We start from the raw sequence: 20,622 nt of genomic DNA, 5'->3' as shown, positions 1-20,622 counted from the left end.
ACAACGGAACCTGTACTGATGTGATCAATATATATATTCTAGTGTCAGTGTCTTTTGGAATTCAGTGGAACTACCTGCTCATCAGGTAAAAACCAAATTTCATCCAAAAATTGATATTCTTTTATAAAACATTTTTCATTAACAATATCCAATCTATCAGGACTCTGTTATATCCATCCTTTGTTACAGCTACCTATGATTATCTTAAGACATGGATAAAAAATTCAAAGATCTATCATGATACTCAAAATAGTACTATATAATATATAGTTATATGATACTTGTTTAGCATCTATTGCCTTGAAATCTATGCCTCCGGGTTTTATGTAAAATGCGTTATAATTGAAAGTAAATTATCACTCGAACTTCAACTCGATAATTTAATAATTATTAATATAAAACTTCTTTTAATATGGTATTGATATGAATAAATATTCATCACTGAGAATCAGACTTGAAGTAAATTGATGACATTTTTTCCCATCAAAGTTTAGTCATACTGGTAGACTTGCTTTCAGTCTTTTACAGAAAAATAAAACGCATTCACAGAATATTTTGATACCAGTACATAAATATTATGATAAACTGGAATAAAATTTTGTTTCAGAATCACATTTAACGAAATTTACTATGGAATTGAAAATAGATGTTACAATATCTGAAGATTTGTTTTCAAGCATTGGTAATAACACCATTAAAAGTAAAAGACACATTGTGGTAAGTATGAAACCATTGAATATGTATGTTTGTCTGTCTGTCTGTCTGTCGAGCTACATTTTTTAAGGAATAATGAATCATTTTTTGAGTATTACGAGATGATCAAATACGGTTAGGGTAATCAAAACCAATAAAGATGAATTAAGGGCATTAGGGTTAGGTTGATAACGCCCGATAGTATTTGATTACTTTAAAATATTGAAAGTCAAAATTGATTCGTAGTGTTATCACGGGCAAAGACACTGAAAATATAAATATATCTATATAATTGCAGTTAACAGAATTTTCCTTTATGATACCAGGATCTTTAGTCGTTATACACAGTATAAGGTACGTTAATTTCATCTAAAATTGTTCTATACCATTATGTTGATTGTATAATAGTTTTTCTTTTATTGAAAAATTAATTCTCCGCCAAATGGCGGATGCCTTTATGATAAAGAATTAAGTTTTAAGTGGCATATAATCTTCGAAGCTTTTATAAACCCAATGTTTTTTTCTACGCAATGCTTCGAAGCTTTGCTTAGAAAAAACGTACGCCATATGGTTACGAGATATGAACAATAACAAAAGTTAAAATGAAGAAGTGAAAAGTGAAATAAACTGTATTAGTGTTTCAAATGCATTTCAAATACTTTTAAAACAAATAGAATTCAACAAGAAATGTAAATGTTTGTTTGTGTTACGAATTAATACCGGACAATCTTGTTTTAAATTTCAAACCATCTAACTCAAAATAAAGCATGCATGCTTTTAAAATGTGATTTTTGTATTAGTATTATTGATAAAGTCTAAATTTTAATACACTTATGCTATCATAAGTGTATTAAAATTTATTTAAATTTTTTATTGTTATCTTTTTAAAACCATAGTTTGTTTATCTCGACAAACAATCGAGAAGGAGAATACGTGTATTGTACTTCTCAGAGCCATGAAGACGCATAGTCCGGTGCTTATCCCCGGTTTCCGTGGTGCTAAGCGGATGACAGTCATTGACTTCATCTGAATGAGACACGAGTCCATCGCCGGTTAACCCCCAGCGTAAGCCGGTACCCAATTTTAGCTTGGTGGACGGAGACAATGTAGATAAAGTGCCTTTTCTAAGTACACAACACTCAACATCAAGTGACCACAGCTGGGTTTGAACCAGCGACCAGGGACTTAAATTTCCTATGGAAATTTCTTAACAACAAAATTTATATGATAACTTTGATGACTGCATGTTTTTGAAAATTTTCAATTTATGAGAACTTGGACTTTGTCTTTGATCTACCATGTTCATGATTAATTGCAATTCCAAAAAAACCTCAATAATATACCTGACAATGATTATAGATAATGAGCTAACATATGATATCTATATGATTGAAATATTTCATTGCGGTACATGTGTTTGTTCTTTCAGTTGAATTTAAAAAAACTGATTAACATTAATATGAAACATATTAAACCTTTTTTACTACATATTGTCAGGATATTTTGTGTATTATTCTATAAAGATGATTTCTCTATGGCTATTGCTTCTCAGGTGAGCAATGTGACACACAGACTGCTTGATTGTGTAAAATACTGTAATCAAATGATATACAAATGTAACTTATTTCTTTTGGTGAAAAATAAAAAAAGAATAAAATACTGCAGTTTCAAAAGTTCAATTTACTAGATTCTAATAGTATTATATTCTTTCATCATTTTGATGTCAAAATGAATATTTTCAATAAGTCTGCATAATAATAAAAATGTATACTAGTAATTTCAGCTTGCATATCAAAATCAACTGGCATGATCCAGATTAATATTGTGTAGTAACTCTGAATATTTCCACATTTACTACATGTATATACCTCAATTGACATATTAGTACTGCGTTCTTTTATCAAACTAATTCTTAAGGAGAAAATAGTTATAATAATATTTATTTATGACTGACAACTTGCAATCATGCCTCCGCCTATCAGTACTTTCGGTACTTTGATTTATTTTATATAAGTATCATGGTTTACTCGTGTAAATCGCCCACTAAAGAAACGAATTGACTCATTTTATTTATTTGACATTTGTCAAATCTTAACTTCTATGTTTTGCAAGCATATATTTTTGATCGAGACTATCTCTGACTTCGATCCGCCAAAGCGTGTCCACCACCTTACTCTCATTTTTGCTATTTCGGGCCTGTTTATCGAAAATGAAAGTTGGTTTTTTATTAATTTGTTTAATTTCACAATAATAACTTATCAAATTATGATACTTATAAAATTCAATTATACCTTACGAACATCATCACACATGTGTTGAAATACCAAAGGTGTAAGCAAGTACTCAGGTGCAGGCATTTTGTAGATTATTTGCAAAATGCCTTAATTTATAAGAATAGATTTTCATTTTATCCTGTTCAACAGACTTTGCTACAAATTGTATATCCTTATGCTGCTATACTCTGATTTTTTTACTTTGAAATTTGTGATAGAAGTAAATGAAGAAGTTGGCAATATTGGACAAACTAAAACGTACGAGAAAATTTTAATATCCTCTCATTTCACAATACTAAATCAACTCATCTGAATGGTTTCTAAATACAATACTGCAGCTAATTCATACCATATTATGTTTATATCTATATTGGGATTTCATAAAAATCCAAATTTCAGTGTGGCATCCGGAGTAAAAATTTCAATGGAGACACAGGGCAAAAAAATTATTCTTTAGTTCCAGTCTAATTTCAAAGAATCGCTAGGAATTTAAATCACAATATTTACAATGTTTGCAATCGTGCTTCAATGCTGTATCACAAATGTTAGTAAAATGTGAGAACATTACCTTTTTTGGTAAGGTTCATCGTGGGAATCCACAGGCTCTTTACAATGCAGGATTACATTTTATTAGAATTACATGTATTATTTCCATAACAAAGGACGAGATAACTCAAGTAAGCGGCAGTATTTTATATGAAGAGTTATAAAAATCTGCTATGATTAACACAAAATTGGAATTTTTACATTTATTTGTATTATGAGAGTGCAATGAAATACTTTGGCCTGAGTGAGCATTTTGACAAAATTTACACAATTTTAAGGTGAAAGATATGTTCTGCTTTATTATTTTATTTGGTTAACGCAAAATGAAAACTGTTTGCAAAAGCACAATAAAGAATAATATATATTCGGAAAGTAACACCACTTTAGAAATGACATTTTACATTTAAAGGTGTCAATGTAGATAAAAATACATCATAGCCAAGATTAAAGTCACGATTTTATAATGTTTAAATCGTACAATACGTGTATTTGGTCATCAAATGCATGTTATGTATATTTGTAATACTTAAATTGTATGTGTGCCATTACCAATAAACTTTTTCAACCATGAATTTTCACGTAAAAAAATATTTACGTAAAGTTTTTATTTTTTTTCTTTATTTAGATAAAATTGTAACTATGGAACGCAGGTGATTTCAAAGCATGATCTGTTTTTATTGGTTATTTATGTCGATAATTTGCCTCTTAAGTATCTTCAACGTGTTGCTAAAATATTGAAGTTAATCTATGGACAGTATGCATGAGAAAATATATTTACAATACAAAATCTACCTTAGTTAAAGAATTATATCTTTTAAGTTCAATGCAACTTATTTTATCTATTTACTTTAGTGCTATCAATATCATATCTATCTGATCTAAAAGGCAAGAAAAACATGCAATTTTAAGCATTTACTTAGTAAACAAAGATATAAATTGAGAAGTGAATTCCTTTCATGGTGTTACATGTAAATAATTAAGTCTGAAAAAAGGGATTTATCGAGGCGTACCTTTAAAGCTAACACAATAAAAGAATCTTAAACGTAACACAATAGAAGATAAAGATATTAAACAGTAACATATATGAACCAGTTTTTTCTAATGTCCGACGTATTAGATGCATCCAGACTGCATAGAAAAAAGCACCATATTTAGTTGTTTTACATCTCCTTTGTTAATTAAAGAGGCATATCAAAATTTTAGTCAAATTCTATTTTACTGTATTTATTAGTTACAATGCTTAAGGAATGCATTTCTAATAATCAAATAAAATTTTAAAGTCTGACAGTCGTAGAGATAAAAGCAAAATACAGGGCTCACAATTATTTGGTATGCAACAAAGGCTTGTGCCCCGTTTTTATTTACATAGGTCAAATACAATAAACCAGTAAAAAATCTTTTTGAAGCTGATTTGTCTATCTTCTTATTCATTTTAAGCTAAAGAAACAGTTTCTAGCGTTTAAAACATTCAGTTTAGGTCTTCAACTAGAATTTTCACTTCAACATTCAAATGTAAACAAAAGCTTTTTTATATAGCAAAGAATTGTAAGCTCTGCAACTTGCTTATTACTCAACAAATGACATTTAAATTTTGGTTGCCTACATTAACTTATATCATTACGTCAATAGACTTTTAAATTCTGTGCTCTTTGTACGCTGATTTTCATGATTTTGCTATCAGTCTGAATAAGCTCTGGATTAAACTTACCATTCAAATGATCTCGAGAACGCAGTTGCATTCATAAACATGCACAATGCAATGTTGAATTTTAATTTTACAATCTTACAGGCGAGTTTTTTATGGTTGGTCATTAAAATATCTGTATAAGGAGCATTATTCAAGGCAATCCTATTTGATTAATTTGAAATGGTATACAGAAACTGAACCAGGAAGTTTAAAATTCTTGATGTTTTCTAGTTACAAGGCGAAGTAAATAATACAAGATGCAAAATACGTGAAAATTGCTGAAACCAGTATGTATATTTGGCCTACAGTATTGTTTTTTGCTCTAATTCCGTGTGTGCTATCGAACCATTTTCGAGGAGGACTGCTAACATGGAAGGCGATAAATGAATCTCAGGTATGTGTTCATTTATTCAAAAGAAATTTTTAAAAAGAGATCAAATATATCAAGTTAACTGAAGTTATAACGAAAAATTTCAAATGTTTTACTTTGGTCACTATTGACATATTTTTTTTATATTTAAAGATATTAATATTACTGTGTAGTGGGAAAATCGAACAATATATTTTGTTGCTAGATCAGGTCAATGTATTAACTACATTTCGAATATGAAATTAAAATATCGATCAACAAGTTTTTCATTTTAAATAGTTATGATTTGCCAAAAGATAACCAGTTTCAAATATATAACTCAAACGACTTCACAGAATTCCAAACTAAGCTAGCATATATGATGTTTAATCGCAAAGTATTCTGTCAACCACGGGCTTGCATGGTTCCAGAGGCCTTCGAAGGGTTGACTAATTATTGTGAGCTTATTTATATTTTAAGTATAACCAGAAGGGGAACCAGGATTGAAGTTGGAGGGGGCAGTTGTAGGCAATTGGGCCTAGGTCTTGTTTCGTGTACTTTAGAGGTTTAACACAGTGTAAAAACGTTTTAAATGACCATTAATGGTCATTTAAGGTCCAGTAAGGGGAACTTGGTATTTTAGATTTAAGTATTTTATGTATCGCCCGGCAGTATAGATATATAGAAATGGAGTTGAACTATTTTCGTGGTTCTTTAAACTGATCTATCTATATTACTTTATTAAAATAATAGACTCGAATTTTTGGCCTTTAATATCGATAAATAGGAAAAGTGCTGTCTTTTGTTTTACATATTTTAAACATCATTGGCCCTTTTAATAGTACTTGAAGATTACCAATCTTTTCTTTATCTCATTTAAGGTTCGCTAATTAATAATCAACGAAAAATCCTCAAAAATTTCCGGAAATCATCTGGAATATTTGGATTTTACAATCTTGCGCGTGCGCATCACATTCACGCTAAATTACGGCAATCTCACCACGGTGTTCAAATCAAAGAAGAGAAAAGTAATTACTAAGTTGATAAATATATTTGTCATTTTATAATTTAATTATACGAAATCATAACTATAATCAACAGAATATATAACATATTTCCAATGGAAATTCACACGTATTTGTATTATCGTTTCTTAGTTTATCCATGCAAAGTGATATTGTAAAAACATAAACTAAGGGCAAAGAAATATATGATTCCAGGCAAAATGTTCACTATATATTAGGAAATTGTAGATAAAATGTTCTATCGCTCAAATGATAAGTATCCGTGTATTGTCTCTGTAGCAAAGGAAATACAGGAGATAAACTCTAACACAGTGCATTTACTACATGTTTGAAAAATCCCGAGAGTACAGAATGTCAATTAACATGGTGTGTAAATTGTGTAAAGTGTTGAATTCTTCCAATGAGTCGATGTATCTTTTTCGTAAATGTCCGACATGCAATGTCAACACGTGCACGCACGGGTTAAGGTCTAGTAGATATAAAAAATGCCGCGTCTTACAAAAATTGTGATCATATCCACAAGTTTTAAATACGGAAATCAAATAAAATATAGATACGAGGCACAAATGTAAATATAACTTTAGTTCTATTCCAATTTAGTTGTATCTGTCATTTTGATAAAACATATTAACAAAGAATCCAAATAAAAAGATATGAAGTAAATATAAATCTAAAGCTTCGAGAACAATAACTAGAGGTGATTGTTTCTCAAAAATTATTACGATGCTATCTTAAGACTGAGATATGTCTCATGACATATGAATTTAAACAATTGTAAACAAACCTGTAGTACATGTATAACCTCGTTTTTCTTTACCATTTCCGCGCACATCCGTAAATCCACCTCAAACGTCAATTAAGAAATAAACAGCGATTTAAAAAGATCACCGGAATATGAAGTTGGTTGGTCACATGATCAAATCCTCCTGTGGAAGCCTGAAGGGCTTCTCAGTAGATTTGATCACGTACCAACCAACTTCATATCCCGGTGAACTTTTTAACATTGCTGATTATGACTTTTATTTACGTTTGAAAAAGTCATTTCACATCGTTTAGAACTGGTAAAATTACCGAGATTTTATGTTTACAATAATCCAAGCGACAAGCGATAAGCGCGTGCTATGATCATTGTGACGTCACGAAAAAGTTCATTTAAGGAATGAATTCAATATTCATTAGTTTTATACGATATAAAATGGTTTGGGGCAGCTTACGCTTTGTAAACCACGAAGCAGTTGGTGAAAAAGCTTACTGCGTATAACTTTACATGTAATTTACATAAGTAGTTCCAAGCAGTGATTTCTATGTTATCAGGTAAAAAAATATACTTTATACATGTTGTCAAAAACCATGATTTACAATTATTCAACAAAAAAAATGATAATATTGTTGTAAGCAAAATTATTTTCATGCTCATGGATGTTAAATCAACATTCTATGTGATAACTAGTTTAAACCGGTTATATGAATGCATTATTTACAGAATTTTCTACTGGGGGGATAATGACAGATACTATTTTATAATATTTAAAATTGCTTGTCGGGAAGGGGGATCTGAGGCCTATTTTCTGTAACTTTACTATGTGATTTTTTGGGCGTTGATTTTAATCAACTCTCCTATGCAGTTACTCTGGCAAACCGAAACCGAAACAGTGTTTGGACCTAAGCACATCACCGCTGACAAGAGTTAGTTCTTGAAAATAATCAATAAATTCGATGTAATGTACGCTGAAGCATTTTTTTTAAAGAAAACCTATTTATAAATAGCTAAGAAATAGTACTAGTCAGATTTTAAAGAGTACGAACAATTTAGAAGTTTTTTGCAGTCGTATGTATTCCTACGCCAGAGTTCAATATAGTCTCGTTCAACCAACGGCGTCTCCGTACAACTCCGACAAGCAGAGAGTCAGTCTATATTTAGAGGTCGCATCATCAAGCTATCACGTGACCTGGTATCTCTTACTTGTCGGAAATTAACGGAGACAGCCGAGCATCTGGTTGAACGAGACTAGAGTTCATTATTGGTTGGATCCATACACTTTTTGACATATTTCGAATACCGATAAATAGTTTGATGAAATCAATTCTATTTTTAGATATAACACATGATTCATAAGTCAGAGGTTTTCTCGAAATTCTTGTCGGAAAAGTCCGAGAATCCATATTATAAAAATGTTCGTAATTCAAATAGAGATTATAAACTACTTGCCAAGCAAAATAACATATCGTTGATTTTAAGATAAATAATTATCGATAAAATCAACTCCCGTCAGTACTTCAGTACTTTGTTGTAGTTTGAATCCAAACACCAAACCAACGAACCACCCCCCCCCCTAAAAAAAACTACACATGACTTATGTTATATACATTGAGGACAAAATCCGTCTTCTAAATTTTCAGAAAATTTCTCGTCAAATATTTACAAGTAGATCTAAATCAGCCTTTTGTAATTTGCTTTTTACTAAGAAATAAAGAATTATATGTGATAAAAAATATCATTGATTGATCCATATAAAATTATTGAATGAGAAAAAATACATGCAATTTAAATTGATGAAAAACATGATAAATACTGTGCCCTGTGTTTATTTGTAAATGCAAGTACACACTATTGTCTACATTTATCTGGGTAAGACATTCATGAAACCAATAATATCAGATTCACGTGAAGAACTGAAAGATTCCACGGCGCAGAGACTATTCCTATTTCTCTGCTTTGAAAATTTCTATCCCATTCCACCCCACCATGGAGCTACACGAGTTCGAATTTGTATAATTACTTGTAGGAGTGTTTAAAACTCTGACAATTTTGATTCTAAATTGTCATGGTTCGCTAATATATAAAATGGGCCATGAAATTAGATAAAATATTTCAGGCACGCATTTTACCAAACGTATAAACATGTAATGGGTGATACAAAATAGAAAATGTTTTGACATGATATGATGTTGATATTTTATTGTTTAAAAGGAAATTTGTTCGATTTAAGATATACATTAATTTAGGATAAGTCTATGATAACTTCGATTTACATCTTAAGATATGTCTTAGAGTGGTCATAAGATATGTCTTAAGACATATCCGAGGACATGAAGTTGTACTGTTCGCAGATCAGTCATTTAACTGCAGTTCTTAAGACTATGTGTGCAATCATGTTTTATTATTTTCCTTTACTTATGCGGAATAAGATACATTTAAAGACAGCTTAGATCATTCATTTGTTTAAATTAATATCTACCGTATTTGAAGACCACCGATTGTTAGTATGGATTAATATATTTAAAAAAAAAAATTATTTAAAATTTCTCAGATTCTGGTCAGTCACCGTGTCTCCAATGTATTCTCTTACTGCTCCACTCCAGAAACTAATACATTGGAATGTTTTAATGGATGCACAGGCAGTGTGGTGATGCATGCAAATTGCACGGAAAGCAATTCGATTGACAATTGGGCGGATTTTTTGGGAGAAACCATATTTGATATCAAAAACTCGACATCATCACCCATCGATTTGCGGTTGGTAATATAAATATAATGTACATGTATATCTTTTGTAATCAAAATTCAATTTTAGCATTTGTAAAGTAGGGGAAAATTATATGTTTGATTATACCCCCACTCCGAAGGAGAGGGGGTATACTGTTTTACCCTTGTGTGTCTGTCTGTCCGTCCGTAACAAAAATTTCTCTCGCATTTATCTCAGCAACTATTTATCGCAGATGTTTGAAAATTTTACACAGTATTTGTATAGGCACGCTATATCGTGGGATATATTTTTGTACCAATCGGACGTCAACTTTCTGTTTAATGAGTACTTTTATGTTTTCTCATGCTGCACAACCCCACCGCAGCTCGGTTTTTTGCTGTCTGATAAATGAACTCAACACTTGTGCATGATGAAATATGTCATTTATTAAAAATGACGAAAGTAAAGAAAAATATAAACAACATAGTAGGGGATCAGACCCAAAGCTGTTCACACAAAATGTTAAATAACTTATCAATATGCTGATCCCCTTAAAATACAGAAAAACAATATTTTGTTCAAAAGTATATACAATATATACAAAACCAGCAAAAAGATGGCACCTCAAAAATAAAATATGCCACCAAATGTGAATTGCATAATGACAATTGGCAATTCCATTGTGCCATCCAAGGTGAGTTGTGCACTTGTTGATGCTGATGTGAACACATACACAAATCACAGTTTATAGTCAAATGTACCAACAGTTAAACACTGACTTGGCATAGTGTTACCAGCAGTTACACACTGACCTGGCAATAAGTGCATATAATTCATTATACTATAACCCGTACAAACGTAACATGAATGGCAATTCCAAGGTGAAACCCGCAGGCACTCTAATAAACTAACTTAAAAGTTGTACTAACAATATCTAAAGACACAATGTGCAACTACAAAATAGCAGTTAAACACTGACCTATCATTACACATTACTACACCTGTAAACATACTATAACTAACAAAATTAATTGAGACACCCTCCGTATTTTACGCACAAGATTCTCTTATGGAAAAAGTAACAAACATAAGGACATTTTTTGGTACAGATCAATAGCAGCAGTTACTCACTGGCCTGCTATAAATAAACTGCAGGGGTAAGAAAGATTGTAGATACAAATAATTACAGTTGAAACGATTGTATTCTAATATATCTGTGTAATGCATTGGAGTTCCAGCGGCCTAAATGCTGAATAAAACTCTCAGAATAGCCTAACTGTGCAGCATATGTTGCTGCCCCTATCCGAAAACTGTGCCCTTTATATCTATTGGGGTCAAGACCCGCAAATGCTATGGCTTTCGAAAGCTCACTGCTAACATAAGAATATGTGACTGGAGAGCCACTGATCAATTGAAAAAAGGGGCCTGAAACATGTTGAAAATGTGATCTATATCTATAGAGATACTGTACTGGACAGAAATTGGAAACAGGGTTGGTTTCTATAGATATGATTATAGGATCATTTTTCTTTTGTGATTTATGATATCGTAAAACAAGTTGAACTGCTGAAGGATTGTTCTTATCTCCCATAAAAGTAATGTCTTGAACTTGAAGTACTCTGTCTTTATCTGATACCTTTTTTGTGACAACTTCCCCTAAACGTAAAAAGGCGTTAAAACAAAGAAGAAAAAGACTTTGCAAAAGTACCCGATTTGATGCATTTGGAACAGTGAAAACTAATGCAGAGAGAATTTTGTGCATTATACTCAGTGTTATTGGTAATCTAGCATCTTGTGAAGGAAGAAGCTTGTGACATCCTTTAAGGAGTTTTCGAACAATAAATGTTTGTGTTGGATCAGGCGCATTTACAATTTTGTGTATATAACTCAGAGCAGATACATGTGAGGCAATGCTGCTGGAACTGTATTGTTTTTCAAACAGGAAACCAATAAAATTACAAATATCAATGGTAGACAAAGGTAACGACACTGGATTATTTCGAAATGTGAGAAATAGTTCCCATGAACGTCTGTATGATAAACGTGCAGAGGGAGACAAAGCTGCTACTAAGATTGTTTGGGTGGTTGAGGACAAATCTGCAATAGATGCTCGGGAATGGCAGTTGGTTGTTGGTCTAGATATGGTGCTGCCTCCCTGGCTCTCTGAAATTGCAAACGTGACAGGGAGTCAGCTACCACATTATATTTTCCAGGAATATGCTTTGCCTTAAAGAATATGTTTTTTGATAAACACACCAATACTAAACTTTTTTTAGTTTTTAAAACTTCTCCTCTGGGGGTTGTACCAAAATCCGAGAAAAAATCCGTATCAATAGAATCATAATGAACCTGAGAGTATTCCCTAGGTATATTAGAATTAACTGAGTCCTGAGCAGGAAAGGATAAATCATGAATGATTCGAAACTTGTTTTTCTCGGATTTTGGTACAACCCCCAGAGGAGAAGTTTTAAAAAGAGGTAAAGGGGGTCTTGTGAATGGGCCAGCTATCCTCTGCTTACTTAAACCCGTATGAATGTAATCTTCAATAACTTCTGGGTGCTCATATGTAGACTTATGATTATGAGGAGGATGAATGGAAGGGGACTTAACACAGCCTAATCTAAAACCAAATGTAAAGCCATTCACTAACAATTTCAATTCATCTGCCTCATAACCTAATAGTTCATTGTGAAGTCTTAACGGGTTTACTGGAGTTGGAAGAACCAGCGCCATTACTGTTTGAAGTGAAAGATTTGGATGACATGTTTCTACACTTAAATCGGGGGTGGGGTCCACTACAGGCTTGGCAAGTATGGGCGAATCGACAAGGTAGGGAGTGACATTTTTGCCCATTGTTATAATTGTAGCACTGTTTTGCCCGAAAGGGCTGCCGTTTACCATTATAAGCTTGAAATTGGGTAGGAGACTTTAAACCCATAGAGGCTACCTTAAGTCGCAACTCTGTTACTACTCTCTCCCACGGCAGGAGGGATGTCTCTCTTATTTTCCTAAATGACTCATCATACATTCTCCAGGGTTGGTCCCCATGAAGCTTGTGAATCTCCCTAATTGTAAACATGTATTTTAACAGATTGCATGCCTCATGGGGAAATTTCTGTAAGTAAATTGTACTGAATACCAGAAAAGCATCTGTCCATTGATGGATTGTAATAGGTGTTTTATGTGAAGCCGCTTGTTGTAGCTCAATTTTACCCGCTTGTACCACAATTGAAAGGGGTTCATCTCCTGAGGTCGGCAATAAATTTTTTAAGTCAACAAATTCATTGTTCCAAATTTTAAGTTTCAGTTTTGAGGAAACTGATGCCCCTAGAGGCACACAATCTGATAAGTGAATTTGAGGACTACTAGAGCATGCAAAACTACTACCAGAACTCCGCGATAAATTGCCTGCGGGCTCACCTGTGAACACATTATCCAGTAATGTTCCAAGTGCAGAGGCAGGAATTGTGGCAGCCGCAGAGGCAGGAATTGTGGCAGCGGCCGGTATAGCTTCCCCAACTACTGGTGCAGTATCCTCAACAGAATTCACCATCGGAGGTTGCCCAACACTTTCACTGATGTTTTGTTTCTCACTATCAGCTTTTTGTTGGTTTACAATTTCTTTTGCCAGAAGTTCATAATCAATATTTGGTAGCACCTTGACAGTGTCATTCTCCGACTGTTTTCGGGTTCTTTTTGGCCCTTTTTTCCCCTTATTTACTTCAGTTGGTGGTGTTGTTGGTGGTAATCCTCCAGTTGCCACATCATCTCTCCTGGCTCTCTTTTTGGGTGGCATAATGGCTAAATATATAATAAGAATAATAGGTATGAATCCTATCCTTTCACATATATGATTAACCTAACCAATAAAAAAAAATTTTCATAATCAACTTTTGCATTAACAGATGATTTCAACCATGTACTTGGTATGTTGACCTGATCAGTTAAGCGCATACTAACAAGATTTTGATCTACATGTACCTGTTAACATAAAATTCATAATAATAGGAACATGGAACACAGACCCAATGTTCCTACATCATTATTAGTAATTCATAATTGTAAGGAACATGTCCCACTGACCATATGGGTAACACAGACCCAATGTTCCTACATCATTATTAGTAATTCATAATTGTAAGGAACATGTCCCACTGACCATATGGGTAACACAGACCCAATGTTCCTACATCATTATTAGTAATTCATAATTGTAAGGAACATGTCCCACTGACCATATGGGTAACACAGACCCAATGTTCCTACATCATTATTAGTACATGAAGATTCAAACATTATGTAACTAAATAGTCCCAACATGACTTTAATTACATAACATTATTAACATTAAATTCATAATTGTAAGGAACATGTCCCACTGACCATATGGGTATCACAGACCCAATGTTCCTTCATCATTAACAGTACATGTAGATCCAAACATTCATGTAACTAAAAATTCTCAACCTGATTTTTAATTACGAGGTAACATTAAATTCATAATTGTAAGGAACATGTCCCACTGACCATATGGGTTACACAGACCCAATATTCCTTCATCATTCTTTAGTATGCAAACTCAACAAACATAAAATTTATCAGTTCCAGCCAAAACGCTTAATTAAAATGAAAGGTAGAATTTGAACTGATGCTCATCAACACGAAAAATCACGCATTTAAATTTCAGGGACTTAATACATAAAGTGCCCTTACACTGTCTTAATTCAAACAAATAAAATGTAAATATATATCAATATGGATATATACATTCACATATTATTGAATATCATTATTCTAGAGTGATAGCACATAAGATCTAAAATCATACTGGCCTCAAAACTTTTGAGTGCAGGATCACCGCATTCCTAATGCTGCGGCGAAACTTCCTCATGGGCTGGTCCTCGGCAGGGGTACACAGCAGATGGACACCATCCGGGCCTAAATAATGAAAATCCTTCCAAAAACCCCGATGTCCCCAGAAATAAATTCCACCAAGTGGCTCAGCAAAACGTTTCAAATGTTCATTAGTCTGAACCACAAAGACGTTAAAATTTTGGCATATTTTAGCCAAATTTTTCAAACAAATTTTCCTCAAAGATTTCTCAGCAGCTATTTATCGCAAATATTTCTGTACCAATCGGATGCCAGTTTTCTGTTAAATGTCGACTTTGCTTATTTTGCATATTCACATCAGAGCGGGGGTATCACAAAATAGTTCATTTGAACTATTTTATTTGTAGAATAGATAAAAATTACTTTATTTAAATAAAAAATATACTTGAATAACAAGAGGCCACATTGCTCACACCTGAGCAACATAAAGAATTATAAAATCAGGTTAATGGAGTTATAAATCAAAATATCTAGACAATGTGGTAAAATACATGTAGATCCTGTATAGATGAAAATTTATTTTCCCCTTGGATATTTTTTTAAACAATAAAATACTTTTTTGGGTGATTAATTCGGGATGAAGGTGAAGTGGTGACATTGCAAAAAAAATATTATTTTTTTCTGGTCGCTACCTTTATAACCCGCATGAATAATCAACGAAAGCATTTTATTTTTTATAGTAACATCTTTCTTTTACCCAATTTTAAAATAAGTTGATTATTAAATTATATATTAAAAGTAAGTAATTTCACTAAATTACTGTTAATCACATAAGTATGTTAACTGAAAGAAACAGTCAAATCGTCTACTGTGAGTCTTTTAGACCAATATCATCATGATTATTTCGTGCAGTCCGTGATTTTTCTTAGGTCGCTGTAGGTTTCGACCAATCGATGAACGGGGGTATGGATTTAAGATTTCAGTCTGGCTGTTCCTATAGAGCTATGGATTGACTATAAGTTTCCGTAAGAAGTATAGGGAATCATACTTGGTAGATGTAAATCAATGTTTATGATAAAGTCCCTTTTCTAACAGGGTGATTTTTATAGTCATATCACATTTTGAGCATTGCAGTTCTGAAAAAAGAGCATAGAGAATTGTTTATATATGAAATATAGACCTACATCAAACGCTGAACCCCTTGTGTAGCCCGAGAATCGTCCAGGGCAAAGTCTAAACAAAGATTAAAAATCAGCAATATATAAAATGCTTGTATATAATAATAAAAACCACATATGATAATATTTCAGTTTTTGTGAATAACTGAAATATTTTCTTTTTGTAAAATTGGATCCGCAGTGTGGATCCACCCTACTCCACAAAATTTTGATTTTAAGGAATTTGAATCTTCACTATCCGAGGTTGCATTTACTAAAATTACAGCTTTTCTCTATATATTGCTATGTGACCCCCCCCCCCCCTGGCCGGGGTCTTAATTTACACAATCTGATTAAAATCAGATCCTCGATGCTCCCGTTTTGATGATATGTCGTAGCGACATATCATTAAAACGGGAACATCGAGGATCTGTAATTTTCACAACTTTGAATCTACACTATCAGAGGATGCTTCCACATAAGTTTCAGCTTTCTTAAAAAAAAATTAATAATTTTTAATTATCTCCCCTTGTAAAAGGACGTGATCCTTAATTTTACTTCGAATTCCCTTTGCCTAAGCGTGCTCTGTGCCAAGTTTAGGTTGAAATTGGCATATTGTTTCTGGCGAAGGTGTTGAAATGTGAAAAGTATACGGACAGAGACGGAGAGACTGACAGATAGACGGACGACAGACAAAATGTGATCAGAAAAGCTCACTTGAGCTTTCAGCTTAGTTGAGCTAAATACTGTACATGGATATCAAACCTGTAAAACAACATTCAGTATGAAAATCTGACAGCGAATATTGTGTGTAGTGAATGGTAATTTGAAAATTGATTTTTTTCACATGTATATAGAGTACTACAGAAGTGCATATTATCTTTATTGAACAAAAAAAATTGAAAATTAATGAGGTCATTATATTAATTTTATAATTCAGTGGAATCGGAAGCAAATTGAAAGTAATATCATTAGATGTCATCAAAAAATTGTTTCAACATATACATGTTCCTGGGTTACAGTTTACAGATCTTGCGCCTACATTTGAAAAAAATAAAAAAAAAGATTTAATAAAAAGATTTCAAGATGACCTCAATTTATCATGTAAATTATGTTTTAGTTTAAACCTATTTGTACCAAACACACACACACACACAAAACCGGATGACTTTGTTTCTTTTATTTTAAAGGGGCATGGTAACGATTTTGGTAAAAAAATATTTTTTTTATTTTAATTTTTAAAATGCTTCAGTAAGGCATTTTAAATAGGCAACCAAAATTTGAGTGTCCTTTGTCGAATTATAAGCGAGTTACAGAGCTTCCATTTCTTTGCTATGTAAACAAAGCATTTGTTTACATTTTAATTGTTAAAATATAAATTCCAATTTTAGACGTAAAATGCACATGTTAAACGTTAGGAACTCTTTATTTATGCTTTTAAAGAAAAATCAGCTTGAAAAAGATTTTTACTGGTATATTGAACCTATGTAAACAAAAGCAGGGCACAAGCCTTGTTTACATGATAAAGAATTGTGAGCTCTGTATCTTGCTTATTACTTAACGAATGACTCTCAAATTCCATTTAATCATTATAAATGCATTCCTAAGGCATTGTGAATAATTAAAACAGAAAAATAGAATTTGACCAAAATCATAACGATGCCCCTTTAACCTTAGTCCTAATCAAAACTTCTTTCGGTACACGATTTGTAACACGCTACTAAAGTCATTGAAAAATGTGACATTTTCCATGCAGCAAAATATCTATTTGCTAACAAGTACTTGTTTTTTTTAAAATAATTTAATGTAAAGTATTTTTTTAAATTCATAAACTTAAGGATCTATCGCAAATAACAATAGAATTGACCTGTAGAGGAAATGGAAAAATCACCTATGAAAATCAAAGTTTTTTGTTATTATCTATCGTACTCGTACATAATAAATTTTCGAATTTGCATTTTGAACCTGTCATATTGCTCTTGCAATTTTATTATTAATCTTAAAAGTTGACTGAAGCAGCATTAAGTAAAATGGTAGATGTCCTTCAGGACCGGCATGCCCCTAAAAAATCCTAGTTATTTTGATAGGTATTGTTCAAAGGAGTAAATTAGAATAAAAACAATTTTAGGGGCAACCCGTCCCTGTAGTCGAATGTTGCAAAAACCGATAAAATTTTGGAAACTGATTTATATCATACTGGTCTATATTTACATCGGAACGTGTAAGTTCTGGATTGCTCAGTTTGTTAAACTTCTGGCTATATAACACGTGATGTCTATTGTGCCCTGATTCGATTCCATTTGTGGGCATATTATTTTTTTAAATCAATGGCATTTATTTACACCCTTTTGTCATTGTTTTATGCAGAATTGTACATACTATATATTTAACTTCGAACCTCTTCCTTAATTTTATGTACACTTGTTCTTTGACTTAGAGATGAAAAAAGTATTATACTTAACTACATGTAAAAGCAATCAACCGGAACGTACTATACCTTAGTGTAAGCATGCTTTGTTTGAGGTCAAGAATCATTCACTCTTTGTTCCTCGAGACAGGTGCCACGTAAAAAAAATCATGCCAAGCAAAAACTGTTGCGTTTGCCTTTCCAGAACATTGATAGGAAATGTTACAATTGTGGGAGAAGTACTGCAAAGTACACATGAAGGTGCAGTTGATGACATTTATTCGAAAAATGAAAGAGGAAGGTTTATAGATTGGACAAAAATTGGGCTTGGTCAGTTAGAGTTTTCCGTCTCCTTGCCATCCTGGCATCAGGTACGTCCCCTTATACAGAGGATGCAGCTGTTAATAAGGAAAAGAGTTCAGTTAAATGTACAGTGAATGATGATAGTGTTCGAACACCTCGTAAAAATCCTTCTACATTTACAAACATCACTCTTCCTGTAATGTCTTTTCGAAAAACTATGGCGACGTGCATTATTTGTCGCAAAGAGTAAAAGGGTTGGTGACCTTTGAAATTGCGCCACGTGAGACTTTCGAAGGTTACTAATATGTCCTTGGAAATAAGTAATTGCATATAAAGAACATGAATCGTATTATAGAAAGTAAACTAAAAATAAAATTTAAAGATGATAAAAGTAATAAAAACTCATACTGCTCAGACAACGACTTTGAAACTTTTTTTTTCAATCACAATTAATAATACATTATGAGAACTAGATCCTAAGAGTTTACTGCGTATGGCCTCAAATGAAGAAGTGAAACGGAAATTGATATGCTTTTTGTAAAGACAGAAAGCAATACCGGCCCTATAGGTCAAGTCTTTTGTAATATATGTGTACCTTTAAAGCTTTATTTTCGGTGGGCTTAAGCCTGGATCTTATTACTTATTAAAAGTATTTGTGTAATGGTAGTTAAAAATCACTACACAGCATGATGAAATTATTACGAAAATTGATTTTTTATTACATGTACTATCAAGATAAATACCAAATGGTTTATAAGATGTTTTCAATTATTTAAAGAAAAGAATACAAAAAAGCAACGATTTTTTAATACAGCATGTGGAAGTTATTACGAAAATTAATTTTTTTTATTACTATGTGGATAAAAATAAAATGATTCATGAGACATGTTCAATTATTTAAAGAAAAGTATGCAAAAAAGCAACGATTTTTGTAATCGAATTATTTTTGCCAAGTTTTCTGACAGAATACTTTTAAAATATTATGAAAAGCAGAAAAGATTTATTTGAATCTTTATACATGCTTCTCAATCAATAAAACTAAGTGATCAATATGATATGCATTTCACGTCATTATTCATAATTTTAGATTTGCCTCTGGGGATTGGATGGTCTTAACTCAGCCTATATCTGCTACTTCCTGGAGTCTTAAAATAACTGTAGATTTAAGTCTACGAAGTGATACTGGAAATATAAACCAGTCACCTGTCTCATCAATGGCTTCTTCATTAACACATCCATGCACAAACAATATGGTTTTTATTCCAGGTAACAAAAGATATGCCTGCTCAAATATGAGATACGTGTATTTGAGTTAGTTGTTCATTTTTGTCTGTATATGACCCTCGAATATTTATTTCATCAGCTATAAAATGAAATCATTGCGTTATATTGACCTCCTTTAGACAAAGTGCTTTGTAAAAAAAAAAATACAAGAAAACAATCAAAATTTAAAGCCAAAATAATTGGATTTTTTTTCTCACTTGATAACAGGTTATAATGTTATAGCTTAAAAAATCAAATATCTAAACATAGATAAATCTGATGGTCAATTTGTTAACCATCCAGCCTAATTAATTAACAAAAATACTGAATAGTAATAAGAATGTAAACACAAAATTATATTTGAATAAGATCATTCTAGCTAAAATAAAAGAACGTGAACCTGACTCCATACTTAGATTCCTTTCTATATATCCATCCAGATCAAGATATTCTTTTATTCATTGAGAATTGCAGCATATATATCTATTCACCAGAAACGGAAGTTGTAGACACATTATCTTTAAATTCATAGAGAATTTTGACTTCTGAAATCGGCACAATATCAAGTAATTTTATCTACAAATGAAAATAACTATGTCCAATACTCTATTGCCAAATC

At 32.2% G+C, this 20,622-nt stretch overlaps 2 protein-coding genes across 4 annotated transcripts in view; one reads left to right on the top strand and one right to left on the bottom strand.

Annotated features, from left to right (window-relative positions):
- LOC128192556 (neurogenic locus Notch protein-like) overlaps nt 1-20,622 on the top strand; it is a 90,743-nt gene that overhangs the window by 36,522 nt on the left and 33,599 nt on the right. The window lies entirely within an intron of this gene.
- Nucleotides 10,441-15,090, bottom strand: LOC128187055 (integrase/recombinase xerD homolog). Of its 3 annotated transcripts, none has more exons than XM_052857272.1 (3): nt 14,869-15,090; nt 13,461-13,841; nt 10,441-12,203 (listed from the first exon to the last, which is right to left on the bottom strand). In XM_052857272.1, exons 2-3 carry the CDS (start codon nt 13,834-13,836, stop codon nt 11,224-11,226), a joined length of 1,356 nt encoding a protein of 451 aa, XP_052713232.1. In that variant the 5' UTR covers nt 13,837-13,841; nt 14,869-15,090; the 3' UTR covers nt 10,441-11,223. The 3 variants fall into 3 exon arrangements, with proteins under 3 accessions (XP_052713232.1, XP_052713136.1, XP_052713322.1); XM_052857176.1 differs by having other exon boundaries at nt 14,873-15,090; XM_052857362.1 differs by lacking the exon at nt 10,441-12,203 and having other exon boundaries at nt 12,371-13,841; nt 14,873-15,090.

The sequence above is a fragment of the Crassostrea angulata genome, chromosome 1, assembly GCF_025612915.1.
Source record: "Crassostrea angulata isolate pt1a10 chromosome 1, ASM2561291v2, whole genome shotgun sequence".
Lineage (NCBI taxonomy): Eukaryota > Metazoa > Mollusca > Bivalvia > Ostreida > Ostreidae > Magallana > Magallana angulata.
This window is presented reverse-complemented; position numbering and strand designations above follow the sequence as displayed.

Coding starts and splice junctions, on each gene's coding strand:
- LOC128187055 (XM_052857272.1), bottom strand. CDS start 13,836: ATGCCACCCAAAAAGAGAGCCAGGAGAGATGATGTGGCAACTGGAGGA. Junction 12,204..13,460: donor ACTGGATAATGTGTTCACAG/GTGAGCCCGCAG, acceptor TTGCAATTTCAG/AGAGCCAGGGAGGCAGCACC.